The sequence below is a fragment of the Vipera berus genome (genome assembly GCF_964194415.1).
Source record: "Vipera berus genome assembly, chromosome: 7".
NCBI classification, from domain to species: domain Eukaryota; kingdom Metazoa; phylum Chordata; class Lepidosauria; order Squamata; family Viperidae; genus Vipera; species Vipera berus.
In genome coordinates this window covers 9,875,318-9,895,026 of record NC_138209.1, presented here as the reverse complement: position 1 = coordinate 9,895,026, position 19,709 = coordinate 9,875,318, and the positions used below count along the sequence as shown (strand labels likewise).

At 41.9% G+C, this 19,709-nt stretch overlaps 1 protein-coding gene across 1 annotated transcript in view; it reads right to left on the bottom strand.

Annotated features, from left to right (window-relative positions):
• Positions 1–17,013, bottom strand: part of CFAP299 (cilia and flagella associated protein 299) — a gene marked incomplete at its 5' end in the record, with an annotated part of 309,849 nt that extends 292,836 nt beyond the window's left edge. The window contains 2 exons of the mRNA XM_081332760.1: positions 11,310–11,440; positions 16,894–17,013. Coding sequence (XP_081188886.1) covers positions 11,310–11,440; positions 16,894–17,013 — 251 coding nt within the window. The remainder of the gene's footprint in view (positions 1–11,309; positions 11,441–16,893) is intronic.
• Between the last annotated feature and the right edge of the window lie 2,696 nt (positions 17,014–19,709).

Genomic DNA, 19,709 nt, shown 5'->3' with positions numbered 1-19,709 from the left:
GTCTCGAAAAGGAGAATAATTTTGTTTCGTAGCCCATCATCTAAACAAGATGCCTGGAGCCCTGCAAATGGAGCAGAGGGGAAGAACGAATAGCTTTAAGCCATCCATCCCATGATACAACGGCCACCACTCAATGCATTTCCTTCCCCCTGGGGGGAAATTTAATACACAACCCTGAGAAATAAAAAAGAAAATAGTTCTCAAGAATAATTCCGGCCAATATTAAAACAAAAGCCTGGTAATAAGATGTTAGGATATTTAAATTTAGTAGCTGGAACAGTAAAATGTACAATGAGCCAGTTGTAGTTGATTGGTTGGAGCGTGCTGGCAATTTATGAGGTAATCTACGCTATGATTGGTTGTTGTGGGTGTAAAGAGGGAGTTTCCTTTCTTTCCCGCCTTTTTCTTCTGTGTGCTCTGTGTGCTCCGTGATTTTACCTCATGATGTTCCTGTGTTCCTGACTACCTTGTCTGCTGTAAATATAAATGTAAAATTCATTTATTTATATAAAAGCTACAAGTTCGTGTCAGCGTCTCTGACTTCATTTAGACACCTGCTGCGCGATTCCTTGACACAAGATTTGTAGGAAATACCAACAGCAAAACAGACATTTTTCAAATAACAAGTCTATTCAAATGAGCTATTACTGTACAAGTTACTGAAAGAAAGAATCCACTTGAAAATAAAGAAAAATAGGCACAGGGTAGCACTAAGTGTACTTATCATTGTTCGTTTAGCAACCCTTCAAAGTTACAATGGCACTGGAAAAAGTGACATACAGCTGGTCCTTACTCTGAGGACCATTTCATAATTCCCACCGTCCTGTGATTAGAATTTGGGTGCTGGGCAACTGGCATGTATTTGGTTATTTTTATTTATTTATTTTACTGGCCGCACGTCTTACCACAGGGCAACTCTTTATGATGGTTGCAGCCACGCGGGGTCACATGATCAACATTCGTCATCTTACCAACCGGCTTACAACGAGCACAAGTCAATGCAGAAAGCTGGATTCACTCAACAAACATGGCAAAAAAAGAATGTTAAATTGGGCAAGACTCACTTAATTATCACTTTGCTTAGGAACAGAAATTCTGGTCCCAGTTGTGATTGTAAGTAGAGGGCTACCTGCATAGGTTTGGCAGCAAACAGATGGATTATGTAGTATGCAGTATTACAGGCTAATTCTGCCAACTGCTGGCAGTTCGAGTCTCACCAACTCAAGGCTGACTCTGCCTTCCATCGTTCCAAGGTCGTAAAATGAGGACCTAGGTTGTTGGGGGGGTCAATATAATGGCTCTGTAAACCGCTTAGACGGGGCTGTAAAGCACTGTGAAGTGGTATATAAGTCTAAGTGCTGTTGCTATCTGTCCATATTAGATTTTGTGTTGGCAGATCACACCATTTTACCTCAAAAGAAACATATCAAAAGTTTGTTTGCATTTTCTTATTTCACCCTTCATTCTACAGTATATTGCTGATTAGAGTCAAGAGCCATCTGTCTACTTTTTCACCCTGTCTTCTCCCAAACGCACTGAGCGTGTTACATCATTTTCAGCATTTTTATATACAATTACAGGAAGACCTTGGTTTTTAAACTGTGGAGTAACTTGTTAGAAAACTATTATACAAATGTACACATACCGTACCTACGCACAGTTCCCAAGCTCGTTCTTTGCATTTACAAAAGAAAAAAATATATTTTTGCAAGACCTATTGAGATAAATTCTTTTATTCCCAAGGCATTTCCACCAAATCATTCAGAACTATAAAGCTGAAGTAGAGAGAAAGAGAGAGAGAGAGAAAGAGAATATTTATTCTTAGCACTGAGAAAGTTGGTTATCACTGCCCCATTCCAGGTGCAAAAACATTTGCATTATTGTAACAAATTCACTTGTGCTGACTGAAAAGCTACACAAACACACCTGGGGTTTTCAAAAAAAAATGGACTTAATCGTGTATTAAGGTAAACATGTTAAGGACAGGAACATTTTGAGTCATCAAAAAGGGTTTGTAGCTCTCCATGTGTTATTTAAGTAAATGGCCTTTTCTGTTTGTTGGATGTATACTGTTTGTGTGTGGGGGGGGTGTGGATGTGTGTGAGATTGCTACAAACTGAAGAATGCCCTCAACTATATGATAAATAGCAAACCAAACTTTAGTTTACTTTCCTCTATTTGACATGGACATAAGGCACTTTAACCTTCCTCTGATCACTTTCAGCAAGCAACAGATGAATCTTTAGGAATCAATAAAAAGGCAAAACGCTTGAAGATTTCTTTTGTAGGTTTTTGTTTTCAAAATCAAGTAGTTTTATATCTAACTTCCATGGGTCAAGACTTCTCTAAACATCTTTAGGAAAAAGGACGTCCCATTTACTGTTACTGCACAGTTGGCTTAGTAGAGGTTAAGGCAACAGGATAGAAATGGGGAGACCATGAATTCTAATCCCACCTTTGGCATGAAAGCCGCTGGGCCAGTCACAGGGTTGTTACTGTGAGGAAACTAGGAAGAAGGAGAGAGAGAGAAAGAAATCTTAGATGCTTTATCTAAAGCTGTTTTCTTCTTTGCCCCCTTGATAGCATTCTGGATGATGGGCCAAGAGCAAATCAAATTAAGAGCTACAGAGGAATAATAAGAAAATAAGAAAAGCAACTCCTTCAACCAGAAATACATGGAGTATGTAGAAATAATAGAACACAACTTTGAGTGGGAGATAAAAGAGAACGCTTTATTTTTTTGTTAATTTAGGGGTTCACAAACCTAATAATACACCTAAGCACTTCATAAAGTCAACATCAATATTTGTCCATTTTTTGGAATTATTTCTGATCTATGGAGAGTATTGTGGCTTGAGTTTAACTAGAAACCAGGGGCCTGCATGAGTTCTAGTCCCCTCCTTAGGTACAGAAGCCAGTTGGGTGACTCTATGTTAGTTACATTTCCTCATCACGACCTACCTCACAGGGTTATTGTTTTAGAGGAAGAAGGAAAGAGGGAGCACCACTGAGTTATGGCATTTAAGTGTAAATGATAGTGGGCAGCACCACCTTTGCAGAGAGCCAATGCAAAGCAACAGCAACAGCAGAAAGATAGGATCTGAATTTTGATTTTTAAGTGCTGCATTAAAAATACTATAATGGAGTCCTGATGCTCAGCTATAAGCTGAATGTCTTTTAAATGATGGAAACAGGTGGGCTCAGGGTAGCCAAACACCCTGTAAAGAACATTTTTGTGTTATAGTAGTTAATCATAAATATGCTTATATATATCTCTAGATGGTACACTCTTTCTCACGCACATATGCACATAAGATGCGTGGCTAGCTCTCCCTGTCACAGGACTCATGAATCAGCTGCTTATGTCAACATTCTTGCATTTTTCTACATGCCTGGAGAACACCTAGATATTTGTGTTGCCTTCACCCTCATTTGTGTTGTCGTTTGCTGAAACCATGGCACTTGGCGTACTTGCCAAGGACTCTGCCTGGGAAGGCTTGTTACAAAAGCAAAGAAGTGGATGACATTTTTCTGATCCAGCTGATGACTGATCCTGTGCCAGTCAATTGCCCAGGAGAGGATTGTTTCAGAACTTCTAATGAGTCTTTATACTGGAGTGATCAACGGCAGAACCAAACATTTGAAGCACAACAACTGTTGATTTCAAGGTGAGGCCCTGGGCTCTTGGCTTGAGCGCATTCCCCTCGGCTAAAAAGTCTGTCTTGACTCACACGCAGGGGTCTTCAAACTTGACCCTTTCATGACTTGTAGACTTCAACTCCCAGAATTCCTCAGCCAGCATGCCTGCCTGAGGAATTCTGGGAGTTGAAGTTCACAAATCATAAAAGGGCCACGTTTGAAGGCCCCTGACTCATAGTGACTTGCCTAGGTAAATCCATGTAGATTTCTTGGTAGCATTTTTAGAAGTGGATTGTCCTGCCCTCCTCCTTAGGGCTGAGAGAAGGCTTGGGCCAAGGCCACACAATTTGCTTTAGGCCTAAGGCAGGACTGGAATTCATGGTCAGTTGGTTTCTAACCTTAAACCAATTCAAACAATGGGGTCGAAGTCCACGCATCTTAAAGGTTGAGAAACACTGATACAGGATTATACATTTTATTTTATTTATAAAGGTAAATGTAAAGGTTCCCCCGCACATGCGTGCTAGTCGTTTCCAACTCCAGGGGCCGATGCTCATTCCGTTTCAAAGCCGAAGAGCCAGCGCTTGTCCGAGGACGTCTCCGTGGTCATGTGGCCGGCATGACTAGACACCAAAGGCGCATGGAACACTGTTACCTTCCCACCGTAGTGGTCCCTGTTTTTCTACTTGCATTTTTACGTGCTTTCGAACTGCTAGGTTGGCAGAAGCTGGGACAAGTAACAGGCGCTCACTCTGCTACGCGGCACTCGGGATTCGACCCGCCAAACTGCCGACCTTCCGATCGACAAGCTCAGCATCCTAACCCACTGAGCCACTGCGTCCCATTTTATTTATATCCCTCCTTTATTATTTATATAAATAATTCATGGCAGCAAACATAAACAAAACTCCTTCCTCTTTTTCCCACAACAACCCTGTGAGGTGGGTAGGGCTGAGAGAGTGTGATTGGCCGAAAGTCACCCAGCTGGCTTTCATGTCTAAGGTGGAACTAGAATTCACAGTCTCCTGGTGATTGGCCCAAAGTCACCCAGCTGGCTTTCATGCCTAAAGTGGGACTAGCGCTCATAGTTTTTTGGTTTGTAGCCTGGTGGCTTAACCACTAAACAAATCTGATTTTGAATTAGTTGTTGTTTGCTTTTTCCTTAGCAAAAGCACAGAATAAAGACAGCCTGAGTCTCCCAAAGTTTCTTTTTTTTGCACAATTCAGGGCCTTCACTGATCCTTACACCCAGTGAAAGCACAGCCCTGAAGCTTTGAGAAAGAAACTATAGTTTTACACTCTAAAACAGGTGTATCAGATAAAAACAACCAAACATCAGTCTCTCATAATGTTATGTGGTCCCATACATTTTGCAGTCCATCCAAACACATACATACATACAGATTAAAAAAATGGCAAGAATGGCCACTGATCACCTGGATCTATCAGGGAGGAAACTAAAAACAAAACAAAACACACACAAGATGGCCGCTACAGCAGCATAACAGAAGTCCCAGGCCTTTGCTCGTGCATGCAAAGAGGATGCATATACAAAAGGGTCAGGGCTTCAATCAGATTGCCGATTGCCATCTTGACTTTTTTGACTTCTCTCTAGATGCAGCTGCTTTGGAACAGCTACGAAACTGGTGCTTCCCATCTGTTGCCAGAACATAAAAGGTTTCCTGTGATTTTGAGAAGTGTAAATGACTGGTGTCAAGTTAAAGAATTCAGGAGCTGCAATTACTCTGGCCATGTCATGAGGGGGGAATTCACTGGAGAAAGCAGTTATGTTGGGAAGAGTTGGCAGTAAAAGGGAGACAGACCCGCCAAAGAACACGATGGCTGGACACCATCACAGCTGACACCAGAAAAAACTCAAAGAAGCAGTGCAAGATTGGAAGATGCGGAGAGACCTGGCCCATAGAATCGCCAAGAGTCAGTCATGACTGAACGGATAACATCATCATCATCATCATCTGTCAGAATCCATTTATATCACATTTCATAAATGTATAGGTAGAACAATGTGCTTATTCTGGGGATTCTGCCATCTCTCCGAAGGGGGGGGGGAGAGGTCAGACTTTAGGCATCTTCAAACAACAGGGAACATTTGAACAAAAAAGGAAGCAATAACCATAAAACCAAGGAGAGTTCCCTTTCCCATGGAAGGGCCTGACATCTGACCAAATGGATGAGGGGAGGGGCTGAAATGGGAATGCTTTATATAGGATTGAAATGTAACTTTGTTAGATTCCGTCTTGTATTCCCACAATCGATTCCATCCTAGTAAACATTTTCCTTTTGGACTAAACTTGCATCCAAGAGTTCTTATTTCCTAAGATGTGGATTGAGGTGGGTCCTGACATCATTGCTGTGTCAATAAAAATAGGATGCAGCTGAATGAAAAAGGGACCCTGGCTCAATTCAAAGACTGTATGTACTCAAAGAATACTGTACAGTAGTACCTTGGTACTCAACTCCTTTGAAACTCAGTGAATTTGGTACTCAACACATTTTGATGTGAAAATTTTGTCCTCATCATTTAATTGGTACTCAGTGCATAAGCCAGAGCTTGTTAATGTTGGCTGCCTTGTGACTCACTACAGGTAGTCCTCAACTTACAACAGTTCATTTAGTGACCATTCAAAGTTACACTGAAAAAAGTGAATTAGGACCGTTTTTCACACTTATGACTGTTGCAGCATCCCCATGGTCAGATAATCAAAATTTAGATGCTTAGCAACTAACTCATATTCCTGATGGTTGCCAGTGTCCTAGGATCATGTGATCCCCTTTTGTGACCTTCTGACAAGCAAAGTCAGTGGGGAAATCAGATTCACTTAACAACCGTATTACTAATGTGCAGTGATTCACCTAACAAATGTGGCAAGAAAAGTTGTAAAATGGGGCAAATTAATAAATTTCTCACTTAACAACAGAAATTTTAGGCTCAATTGTGGTCGTAAGTTGCAGATTATCTGTACATTATGTGAAATATTTTTTTGGTACTCATCCTTTTTGGTACTAATTGCACCTCCCAGAACCAATCAGTGATAAATACCAAGGTACCACTGTAGCAATGGGGCAAATTGTCTCCTGTGAAACACTACCAATTCTACACAACAACTTCTTAACTTTCAGTCCAGCGCTCTTGTTGCAAGAAACTAGCAAGTGAATTGAAATGGCTAATCCAGGATTAGAAGACATGGACCCAGCAACTCCCAAGGGAACACACACTCATCTTTGAAAAACAAGTTTAACACCAAAAGAAAAAAAGGAAAAAGAAATCCTCAAACTGCTAGCTCAAATGAAAAAAATATTCCTCAGCAGCTGAGAATTTGCAATTTTTCCTCTCATTATCTTCCAAAAAAGCATACGAAAGGCAGAGGTCAGTGGTCGATTATGCAAAGCTAGGGATAAAGAAAAGTGAAGCTTGTTTTGCTCCAACCTGTTTCACTTTAAATTTGACAGTCAATGGGACACCATATGTTTGACAGCTGTCTAAGCAAAGTAAGACTTCCAAAAAGAAAAAGAAAAAAAAGAGGAATATAAATCCCCCAACACAAGACACAGGGATCTGGATTTTCAAGATGGGTGGTTAGCAGGAAGAAGGCAGCAAGTGTCCAAAATCCATTCAGGAGTTCATTGCTGATTCTAACTAAGGTACAAGTTGCTCTTGACTTAACAACCACTCAAAGCTACAACGGTGCTGAAAAAAGTGACTTACAACTCGTTCTCACACTTACAGCCGTTACAGCATCCTTGAGGTCCCGTAATCTTGAGGTGCTTGGCAACTAGTATGTATTTATAATGGTTGCAGTATCCCAGGATCACATGACCGCCATTTGTGACCTTCCCAATGGGCTTCTGACAAGCAAAGTCAATTGGGGAAACTGGATTCATTTAATGACCATGAAGGCAAATAAGGTTGTAAAATCAGATGGGATTCACTAGGCCTCAGAGTTACGGAGTGGAACAATGGCCGACCAATAAATTGGATAAATGAAATAAACTGCTTAACAACGGAAGTTCCTGCCCCAATTGTGTTCATACGTCAAGGACTACCTGTATACTCCCAACACAGGGAGAACACAAATGTCAGCACGCATTCAATCATCTGCAGTTAATGATACAGAACTACAAAGCAAGTATTGAAAAGGAAAAACATTCTAATATCTTTATGGATAACGCTGCAGTAGGTCTATTATCCAGGGCAAGATCTTTTCCTTATGCACTCGCTGACATTTCCTGTCTCATGAAACTGTTCACCAACGTCTGCCAACAGACTCTTTACAACCACAGGGAATCAGCATAGCTTAATCAGCAAGCCAATTAAAGCCCTTCAAAACATCCTAAGCAGACCCAAAGACCCAATAACCCCAGACGAAAAAGCAGGAGTCGTCTACAACAAACAACGTAAGGATTGCAACCACCACTGTGTAGAACAAGCAGGCAGAAGACTGGCAAAATGCACCCGTGAACACCAACTAGCGTTCGGAAGTCATGATGAAAATTCTTTAATTTCACAACATATATAGACAGATCTAACCACAGTTTTAATTGGGAAAATATGACCATCCTAGACCAAGCCAAGTTCAAAAACACCAGGGAATTTCTAGAAGCCTGGCACTCTGACAAATTAGCCATCAATAGACACACAGACATTAAGAACATTAATATCCTGAAGGCAGGAAAAGAAGCAACGGAGAAGCAACCTAGAACTAAGGAGAAGTTTCCTGCCAGTTAGAACAATTAATCCGTGGAACAACCTGCCTTCAGATGCTGTGAATGCTCCAACATTGCAAGTTTTTAAGAAGAGACTGGACAGCCATTTGTCTGAAATCGTATAGGGTTTCCTGCCTGAGCAGGGGGTTGGACTAGATGACCTCCAAGGTCTCTTCCAACATCATCATCATCATCATCATCATCATCATCATCATCATCATCATCATCATCATTATTATTATTATTATTATTATTATTATTATTATTATTATTATTATTATTATTAAACATCTATAAACTATGCAAAAGAGACTATCACCCAGCTCCAAAAGGGAACAAAAAGACCCAACCTGTTGTGATTCAGGGTCAGCCTGTGGGTTCGGCAGTTGGGTCGGACGACGACTCAGAGGAGGAGGGGGGTGTTGAAGATCTTGCTGATGATAGCCCTCAGGCAGGCCCCTCCCACTTGGTCACCATGGAGACCCAGCTGTGTGAGCCTGACAGTGTGGATGAAGATGACCCACAGCTGGCCCTGTTCAAGGACGCCCGACGCAGGAGGCAGTCAAGTAGGAGCAAGCAGAGGAAGGCTGTGGGGCTTCTCAGAAGGAGGCAAAGAGAGGCCACGCCCTGAACTCTTTATAAAGGGAATGTTTGGGGAGGGCTGGTTTGCTGAAAGCAACCGCTCCGATAGTGTTTCAAAGCTCCTGTATCTTGGTACGTGTTTTGTTTGTTTTTGTAATAAATTTGGCAGACGTATTCCAGCCTCTTGCCGTTTATAAAGGGGTTGCCTTTTCTGCAAGGCCGGTAGCAGGCTGGTACAGAACACAACCCAAGACCCAGTCAGCACCCAGACCATCATAGATTAACTCCAAAGTTAACATCAGACCAACAATCAAGCAAACAATACCCCAATGAAGAAACTGCCAAAGAAGCCAACAGCAAGCAGCCCAATCAAAGAATCGCTAAGAACCGCCCCCACCAACACCGACAGGGCAAGCCACCAGAATATAAACTGACAGCAAACCGCACTTCTTACCAGCACTGATGAAGTTGCCTAGTTTGGGTAATGAAATGTCTGCAAGAAAACAAGCCAGCTCAGAGAGCACCAAGGGCCCTTCAAATTCTGCCTCTCTTTGTCAACGTTCAGAGGCTGCTGCAAAGTTGGAACAAGAATTTTGGGATACAGCCCTACACGTGTGTGTAGAGAAAAGCACCGACTAAACCCATAAACTCTCTGCTGTTATTTGTGAGACAAATAATGGGAGTTCTCCTTTAGGTCTTCCATTGGTAAACATAAAAATTGTGTTTTTAATTTTTAACTTTAATTTTTAACTTATTTTAATTTTAATTTTAATTTATTCTACGGGGCCATTAATTTAATTTTTCTTTTAGCTTCTGTATTATTGTACGTTATTGTTGTTAGCCGCCCTGAGTCCTTCGGGAGATAGGGCGGCATATAAATCCCAATAATAAATAAATAAATAATAAATAAATAATACAGATAATCCTTGGCTTACAACAGTTCATTTAGTGACCATTCAAAGTTATAATGGCACTGAAAAAAATGACTTACGACTGTTTTTCATACTTACATCCATTGCAGCATCCGCATGGTCACGTGATCAGAATTCGGATGCTTGGCAACTGGCATGCATTTATGAGGTTTGTAGTGTCCCAGGGCCACGTGATCACATTTTGTGACCTTCTGACAAGCTAAGTCACTGGGGACACCAGACTCACTTAACAACCATGTTACTAACTTAACAACTGCAGTGATTCACTTTAACAACTGTGGCAAGGAAAGTTGCAAAATGGGGCAAAATTCACTTAACAACGGTCTTGCTTAGCAACAGAAATTTTTGACTCAATTGCAGTCGTAAGTCGAGGACTACCTGTATTTCCATCTAAATTATTGGGTTCTTTTAACCTTAGAATAAGGGGAGAGTTTCCATTCTTTTTTTTTTCCAGCGCTAAAACTAGTTTGCTCAATTCCCAAGCTATGTGATTTTTTTTTCTGAATTAGAGATACATTTTGTTTTGGGAATATAAACAGTTGTCCTTTAGGGTGAATGAAGAAAGGATCTGATTACGGAGGAGCCCTATCTGGTGTTTCTTCAACAGTCACCAATATTCATGGAAAGAGGCAAACCACACACATTGTGTCACATGTCTTCAGGGGGAAGGATTTTGCCCAGGGTGTCCAGGAGAGAAATATGGTCAAATTCCTGCCTGCATCTGGAAGGCCGGAAAGAGGAAAGACCCCCCAACATCAACCATGCAGACATACTCCCGGGCAGTCTTCCTCATGGAGAGCACTTTCCTTTTATGAAAGCCTTCAGCCCTACTGACAGACCTTCGGAAATGGAAATAAATCGCTAAGCTAGAAATTCTCCAGCTCAACACATGCACTAGGAGTTACGAATATGAATTTATTTAAGACAGCTTTCTCCAACCAGGCATTCCCATAATAGCCAATAAGCATGACTGGAGAATTAACTCCAACTCGTCAAGAAAACCCTGGTTGGGGAAAGCTTCTTCGGATTCTTCTAGATGCGACTTCATGATGCACACCGTCTCTTCATTTTTGAACATCTATGCTTTAACCAAACTTGGCAGCTTTGAGACTTGTGTCTATGGAGATTCTCCGTCATCCAGGTCATGGATGGTTGTCCAAAACGTGTTTTTTTTTCAAAAGGCAACTGGACTTTGTTACTCCGAAGAAGCTTCTTGGATGAGAAGTGAAACATCTTCAAGGAAAAACAAAGTCCAGTTGTCTTTTGAAAAAGCACCTTTGGATTTAAGTCTTGTGGGCTTGAGTTGAAGTCCACAAGTCTTAAAAGTTGCCAAGTTGGGAGACTCCTGCTTTAACTGATAGATTTATTCATCCTCAATTACCCTTCTTCACATCTTCTGAGATGTTCCTTTAGTACCAAGTGATTGCTTACTTCTGCTGTTGTCTCTCTGAGTTCCTGGATGCTTCAGCAGCTAATTTCCTGGCGATAAAATCTTCCCTTTTTAGGACTTCTCCACTTCCTCGAAAACCCAGCTCTACCAGTTGGCGGGCCATTTCTTCATTCTGGAGAAGCAAATAAGAATTCAGAAGAACCAGTCCATTCCAACAACTCTCTGACTCTCTGCTTAACTTGCAGTAAATTTTTCATTTTGACTGAAGAAGTCACTTGGATGAGTAATGAAATGTCTCAGTTTAATAAACTTTGGTCTAGTTGCCCTGATTTAACCTTTTTTGATGAGGTGAACCAGTAGAACACCAGGACTTTAATATTTATAGATTAGCAGAACGTATCCATAAATGCCAACTGGCAATCAGAAGACATGATGAAAACTCTTTAATTTCACAACATGTATATAGACTTAACCATAGCTAACTGGAAAACTGTGACTATCCCAGACCAAGAAAAGTCCAAAAAATGCTCGAATATTCCTGGAAGCCTGGTACTCTGACAAATCGGCCATCATCAGGCACATAGACATAAACATCTACATAGAGGCAGGGGTCTTCAAACTTGGCCCTTTTATGACTTGTGGACTTCAACTCCCAGAATTCCTCAGCCAGCGTGCCTGCCTGAGGAATTCTGGGAATTGAAGTCCACAAGTCATAAAAGGGCCAAGTTTGAAGACCCCTGCTCAAAGGAGACAATCAACAAGCCAACAAGGGAACGTACAACCACAACTGAGTCCAAAATTTATGTTGCTAAGTGAGTCATTTGTTCAGTGAGTTTTGCCTCATTGTGCTACTTTTCTTGCCACAGTTGTTAAGTGAATCACTGCGGTTATTAAAAGAGTAACACGGTTGTTAAGTGAATCTGGTTTCTCCATTGACATGACCCTGGGACATTGCGACCATCATAAATGTGAGTTAGGTGTCAAGCATCCAAATGTAAATCATCACCATGGGATGCTGCAATGGTGGTGTGAAAAATGGTCATAAGTCACCTTTTTCAGTGCCGTTATAACTTTGAATGGTTACTAAGCGAACTGTAAGTCAAGGACTACCTGTATTAATAGGGACTGCAAGCTCATTTGGGCAGAGGTATGTTTTTTCCCCTCTTTGTTACTTCATAAAGTATGATGTGTACATCAGATAACAATACCACTATTATTATGACCAATAATAATGGAAAAACACATTGAAGCATAAGGCCACTGGTGTTTATTCCTTTACACAGCAGCAAAGGAATAAGGCCCTCGGGTCCTTTGCATCAAATACCCATTTCTGCAAACAGATAAAGTAGGCTTGATGGGCAATCAACTACAAAATTGCTGAGTTAAAGATGCCACAGCTCTTTTTATCATCTGTTGTACATTTTATTTCCCCTAGGAATAGCAACACCATTTTAAACAAAAGTGAAATATTTCCACCTAATGGCACACATGAGGAACTGCAGTCCAATTTCATGAGTCACATCCATCAGGAAGGTCCAGAAAACACTGAGCCACAGGTTTCAAGGAACAGCGTTTTAAAAGACAAACATCCACTTTCAAAGGACATTACGGGAAATAATGGCCTTCCCTTTATCAAAGGGTTTCAGTAAGGACAAGCTGGTTATTGCAGGAAAATGCTACAAGCCATCATCGGAGGCTGAATCATGAACTGGCAAAAAAATGCTTTAGGGGATGTTGCATTGAGCAGAGGGTTTGAGCTACATGACCTTTAAGGTGTCTTCCAAATTTATTAACCTTCCTTAATCCCCTAGAATTAAATGCATTCAGCTTCAACACCAACAATCACCAGTGGAGAGATAGAGGAACAAAGATGATGAGGGGACTGGAGGCTAAAACATAGAAGGAACGGTTGCTGGAATTGGGTATGTCTAGTTTAACGAAGAGAAGGACGAGGGGTGACATGATAGCAGTTCCAATATCTCAGGGGTTGCCCCAAAGAAGAGGGAGTCAAGCTATTCTCCAAAGCATCTGAAGGCAGGAGAAGAAGCAACGGATGGAAAATAACCAAGGAGAGAAGCAACCTAGAACTAAGGAGAAACTTCCTGACAGTGAGAACAATTAACCAGTGGAACAACCTGCCTCCAGAGGTTGTGAATGCTCCAACACTGGAGGTTTTCAAGAAGAGATTGGACAGCCATTTGTCTGAAATGTTATAGGGTTTCCTGCCTGGGCAGGGGGTTGGACTAGATGACCTCCAAGGTACCTTCCAACTTTGTTATTATTATTATAGTTGGGGAAAAGAATGGCCACCCATCCAGTCTTACATTTTAGCATATTTCTCAGGATCATAAATAGAACAACTACCATCAAGCCATTATAGGTAGACCTCAACTTATGACTACAATTGGGCCCCAAATTTCCATTGCTAAGCGAGACAGTTGTTCAGTGAGATTTGCCTCACTTTACAACCTTTCTTGCCACCATTGTTAAGTGAGGCAGTTGTTAAGTTAGTAACACGGCTGCTAATTGAATCTGGCTTCCCCATGGACTTTGCTTGTCAGAAGGTCGCAAGAGGTGATCACATGTCTCCGAGACGCTGCAACTGTCATAAACACATGCCAGTTGCTGAGCATTCAAATTCTGATCGCATGACCATGAAGATGCTGCAATGGATGTAACTGTGAAAAACGGTCACATGTCACTTTTTCCAGTGCAGTTGCAACTTTGAACAGTCACTAAACAAATAGTTGTAAGACCAGGATTACCTATTCTAGATTTCTGGTGCATGGTTTTTGGCAGCTATATTTTTATATTCCCTGATAGTTAACCTAACCATGAAATATGCAAGTGGCATTGCTCTGTCTTTGCATATTGTTTTGATTACATGTTTAGTGAAGTGTGATATAAATAAGCTTCATCATTATAACAAACATAACTGCCAGACCCTCCGCAACACAGATGTATGCAGAATAGCTGTGCTGGCAATGTAAGACGTGCTATTAGAATATTCCTAGAATCTAGAAGCAGAAGAGAGCTGGAAGGGACCGTGCAGGTCTTCTCGTAAGTTAACCCACTGTTCAAACAGAAGACCCTATGCCAATTTCAGACAGCTGGTTGTCCAGCTTTTTCTTAAAAACCTTTTGGGGTCAATTGTGGTCGTACATCGAGGATTACCTGTACCAGAAATCAGCAAGGATTTATTGAGAACAAATGTTCTATCCTAAGTGTACATTATGCTTTGATCGCTTAACCTCCTAAGTAGATTGTGGGTATGCTGTATATCTAATACGTCTTGATTTCAGCAACAACGTTGACAAGCTTATTCTATGAGATTCTGGTTTTGCTTTAAGATGGCACCCAATAAGATCCACCTTTGTACCAGTTGGATAATGGGATATTGGATCTTTATGTATTTTTGGAGTAAAGACCTTTGAGGGGGATGCACGAGAAAGACTGGAGTTAAGAGTGAGAGAATTTGGAGAGGAGGAGGAGAAGTGAAGAGGACAGTGAGATAAGAGAAAGGAGAATGTAGGAAATTGTCCAAAAGCCTAAGAGCTAATGTTGTAGGGACAGAAAGAGTGGAAGCAGCAAGAGATGATCAAAAGAAGTTGCTAGGAAAAGCCTGGGAAAACGAGTAAGAGTGGATAACGTGTGGCTGGAAAGGTCTAGAAGCCACATGACGAGCAGTTATTGAATTGCAGCACCAAACAACGAAAACCTGGAAGAGCTGCTCTACGCTCAGCTTAAAGGAGACAACGTGGAAGTCCATGGGGGTATGAAAGTCACTGTGACTGTGTCACAAGATTACAAAGGACTGCTAGAGCAAGTAAGGGGTCACCACCTGGGTGAGAAAGAGAACAGACACTATTGCAAGAGGACTGATAATAAATAGGATGTGTGGATGGATTTCAGGAGGAAACAGCAGAGATCTTTTCTGGATCTGCTTCTTGAAAAATGGCCTTCCCTGACAGCCACACTGCATTATCCATCGTTGTACTTCAATCCAGACCAAAAGCATCTGGCAGAAGCCACAGTAACATCATGCACCTCGTGAAGTCATTGTCCAATTACAGCTAAAGGTAAAGGTAAAGGTTCCCCCGCACATGCGTGCTAGTCGTTTCCGACTCTAGGGGCCGGTGCTCATCTCCGTTTCAAAGCCGAAGAGCCAGCGCTTGTCCGAGGACGTCTCCGTGGTCATGTGGCCGGCATGACTAGACGCCAAAGGCGCACGGAACGCTGTTACCTTCCCACCGGAGTGGTCCCTATTTTTCTACTTGCATTTTTACGTGCTTTCGAACTGCTAGGTTGGCAGAAGCTGGGACGAGTAACAGGCGCTCACTCTGCTACGCGGCACTCGGGATTCGACCCGCCAAACTGCCGACCTTCTGATCGACAAGCTCAGCGTCCTAACCCACTGAGCCACTGCGCCCTAATTACAGCTAATGTCAGGTAAGTATCAGTCTTTCTAGGAAGTCATAAACCTGAAACCTAGCCCCTTTGGAAATGCAAACCTAAATGGCCAGAGTAAGCAGTGCCCAGCCACTGGACAAGGAGGAAGAATGGTCAGAGCAGACCTAAGCACCTAATGGAAGCTGAACAAGTCTTTGACCCTAGCTATATGATTTCCAGCTTTCTCACTGTGGTCCTCAACTTACAACTGTAGTCCTCGACTTACAGCAGTTCGTTTAGTGCCTGTTCCAAGTCACAACGGCACGGGAAAAGTGACTTCTTACTGTTTTTCACGCTTATGATCACTGCAGCAGCCCCATGGTCATGTGATCAAAATTCAGCTCTTGGCATTTGACTCGTATTTATGGCCACTGCAGCGTGCCGGCGTCACGCGATCCCCTTTTGCAACCTTCTGACAAGCAATGCCGAATGGGGAAGCTGGATTCAGTTAGCAGTCATGGTACGCATGCCGTGATTCACTTCACAACTATGGCAAGAAATGTTGTAAAATGGGGCAAAACTCACTTAACATATGTCTCACAATTGGGCTCAGTTGTGGTCGTAAGCCGTGGACTACCTTTACAACAAATAATGTAATCTGTTTCAGGCATGCTGCAGGCCCTAAACTCTCTCTCTCTGTGTGTGTGTGTGTGTGTGTGTGTGTGTGTGTGTGTGTGTGTGTGTGTGTGTTGGGAGGGGAGGAAGGGAGGGGGAGAGAGAGAGAAAGCACAAGTGTAGATTCTACTTTTAGAGCAAATTCAATGGCCGCTTGTCAAGAATATTGGCCAGATAAAAATGTTGGTCACATTCAAAGGTGTGTTTCCAGCTGCGAAATAGAAGACGCTTCACCAGGTTATTTTTAGGACAGTATATCCATCTGGGCAACAGGCTAAACTCGGTTAGTGCTAACCTTGGTGGGTCTGTGGTGGGATACTTTTGTGTCAACCACTTGATCACCACTTGATCAGCTTACGATTCAGTAAATTGTGCAAACTCAACCAAAGCATTAATCATAAAGTCCTTGTCGAGTGGGACAAAACTTTAACCCCAACAGAGGCTCTGCTGGCGAGCTCCGTTCTCCTCGCTTTTAGAGATGAGTGTGGCGTTCTACAGTCACGGAAGAGCTTGTACTCAGTCCATGCTCAGAGGCACTGTATGCAAGGAAGGAACGCTCACCTCCAGATAAAAGAGGTCCTGCGTGGTGATCTGAGAATCCAAATACTCCTCGTAAGTGTTAAACTGGGTGACGATGTGATCCAAGACAGCGCCGGCATCGTCGCCCTCCACGCCCGCCATCGCGCAACGCCGCCCACGCTCGTGGGGAGCCGGCTAGCCGCGTCCCTAGCAACGGCCCGCCGCGTCCCTAGCAACGGCCCGCTGTCTAGCTAGTCATCCCGAGCACCGCCCCCTCCCCTGGCACAGCCAATCGCTCGGAAGCATCATGCGAGGACACACATATACACACAGAGAGAGAGAGAGAGAGAGAGAGACACAGACACCAACCCAGCTCATCAGTCGCACAGGGAAACCACGTTACTAACACTTAAACACAAAGCTGCGCCCCTCCCGCCTCCACGAATCTCCTCCGCTCCTGAAAAAAATAATCTGTGAAGATTGAGCCTCATCATTAACTAGAAGACCTCCAAGGTCCCTTGCTTCTATTTTATTCTATTCTATTCTATTCTATTCTATTCTATTCTATTCTAGTCTATTCTATTCTAGTCTAGTCTAGTCCAGTCTAGTCTATTACCTTACATTCTATTCTATTCTATTCTATTCTATTCTATTCTATTCTATTCTATTCTATTCTATTCTATTCTATTCTAGTCCAGTCTAGTCTATTACCTTACATTCTATTCTATTCTATTCTATTCTATTCTAGTCTAGTCTATTCTAGTCTAGTCTAGTCTAGTCTAGTCTAGTCCAGTCCAGTCCAGTCTAGTCCAGTCTAGTCTATTACCTTACATTCTATTCTATTCTATTCTATTCTATTCTATTCTATTCTATTCTATTCTATTCTATTCTATTCTATTCTATTCTATTCTAGTCCAGTCTAGTCCAGTCTAGTCTATTACCTTACATTCTATTCTATTCTATTCTATTCTATTCTATTCTATTCTATTCTATTCTATTCTATTCTATTCTATTCTATTCTATTCTATTCTAGTCCAGTCTAGTCCAGTCTAGTCTATTACCTTACATTCTATTCTATTCTATTCTATTCTATTCTATTCTATTCTATTCTATTCTATTCTAGTCTAGTCTAGTCTAGTCTAGTCTAGTCTAGTCTAGTCTAGTCCAGTCCAGTCCAGTCCAGTCCAGTCTAGTCTATTACCTTACATTCTATTCTATTCTATTCTATTCTATTCTATTCTATTCTATTCTATTCTATTCTATTCTATTCTATTCTATTCTATTCTATTCTATTCTATTCTATTCTATTCTATTCTATTCTATTCCAGTCTAGTCCAGTCTAGTCTATTACCTTACATTCTATTCTATTCTATTCTATTCTATTCTATTCTATTCTATTCTATTCTATTCTATTCTATTCTATTCTATTCTATTCTATTCTATTCTAGTCTAGTCTAGTCTAGTCTAGTCTAGTCTAGTCTAGTCTAGTCTAAAAACTCCCTTGCAGAGGCTCGCTGGAATCAGTGACCGATCCACCCAAGAATTGTGTCTCTGAGTCCCGCCCCCCGGCACTCTCTTATGGTCGCCACGATATAAAAAAAAAGATGTTGAGACTCCAGAAATAATGCAGAGAAGAGCAACAGAGATGATTAGGAGACTGTAGGCTAAAACGTACAAGGAACAATTGCTGGAATTGGGTGTGTCAATGAAGAGAAGGATGAGGGGGGACAGGATAGCAGTGTTCCAATATCTCAGGGGCCGCCCCAAAGAAGAGGGGGGGGGGGTCAAGCTATTCTCCAAAGCACCTGAAGATAGGACAAGAAGCAACGGATGGAAACTAATCAAGGAGAGAAGCAACCTAGAACTAAGGAGAAACTTCCTGACAGTTAGAACAATTAACCAGTGGAACAACCAGCCTCCAGAAGTGGTGAATGCTCCAACACTGGAAGTTTTAAAGAAGAGACTGGACAGCCATTTGTCTGAAATGGTGTAGGGTTTCCTGCCTGAGCAGGGGGTTGGACTAGATCTTCAACTCCCATAAATAGTCCATAATAGCCCTTCAAGGTCCCTTCCAGCTCTGTTATTCTGTTATTCTGCAGGTCTATTCAGAAAGAAGAACAGTCTTACAGTAATTGTCTTAATCTATAGCATTTATTCATAAATAAGAGTGTTGAGGCTGCCCGTGACTGTGTTTGCTCTACCAGGCTTATGCATCGTTCATTCCTTCAGGGTTTCTCCCATTCTTTCAATGCTCCTTGAGTTTCAGGGTTATTTAATCCCCAAAACCTGGGTTGTTGTTTTTTTTTCAGGCTTGAGGATCCCTCAAAATGGCTATACAGATAATTCTTGACTTACAACCTTTTGTTTAGTGACTGCTAAAATTACAAGAGCACTGAAAAAATGTGAGTTGTGACTGTTTCTGCACTTATAGCACTCCTATGGTCATGTGGTCAAAATTTGGAAGGTTTGGAAAATTTGGAAGGTTCATATTTATGATGGTTGCAACGTCCCGGGGTCATGTGGTCATCTTTTACGAACCTCTGACAAGCACAGTCAATGGGAAAGTCAGATTCACTTAACAACCATGTTACTAATTTTACAGCTACAGGGAATTCACTGAACTGTGGCAAGAGAGGTCGAAAAATGGGGCAAAATTCACTTAGCAACCAGAAATGTTGGCTTCAGTTGTGATCATAGGTCTAGGACTACCTGCACTGCGTGCGAGGTGATTATTGTTACATTTTTCTCTTGCCATGTATAGATGCCAATTCAAGGTGGCGAGGGTCTATATTGCTCCTCTGTCTTAATTTCCCAACAACAGCTCTGTGAGGAGGCTTAGGTTGGAAAAAGAGTGACTG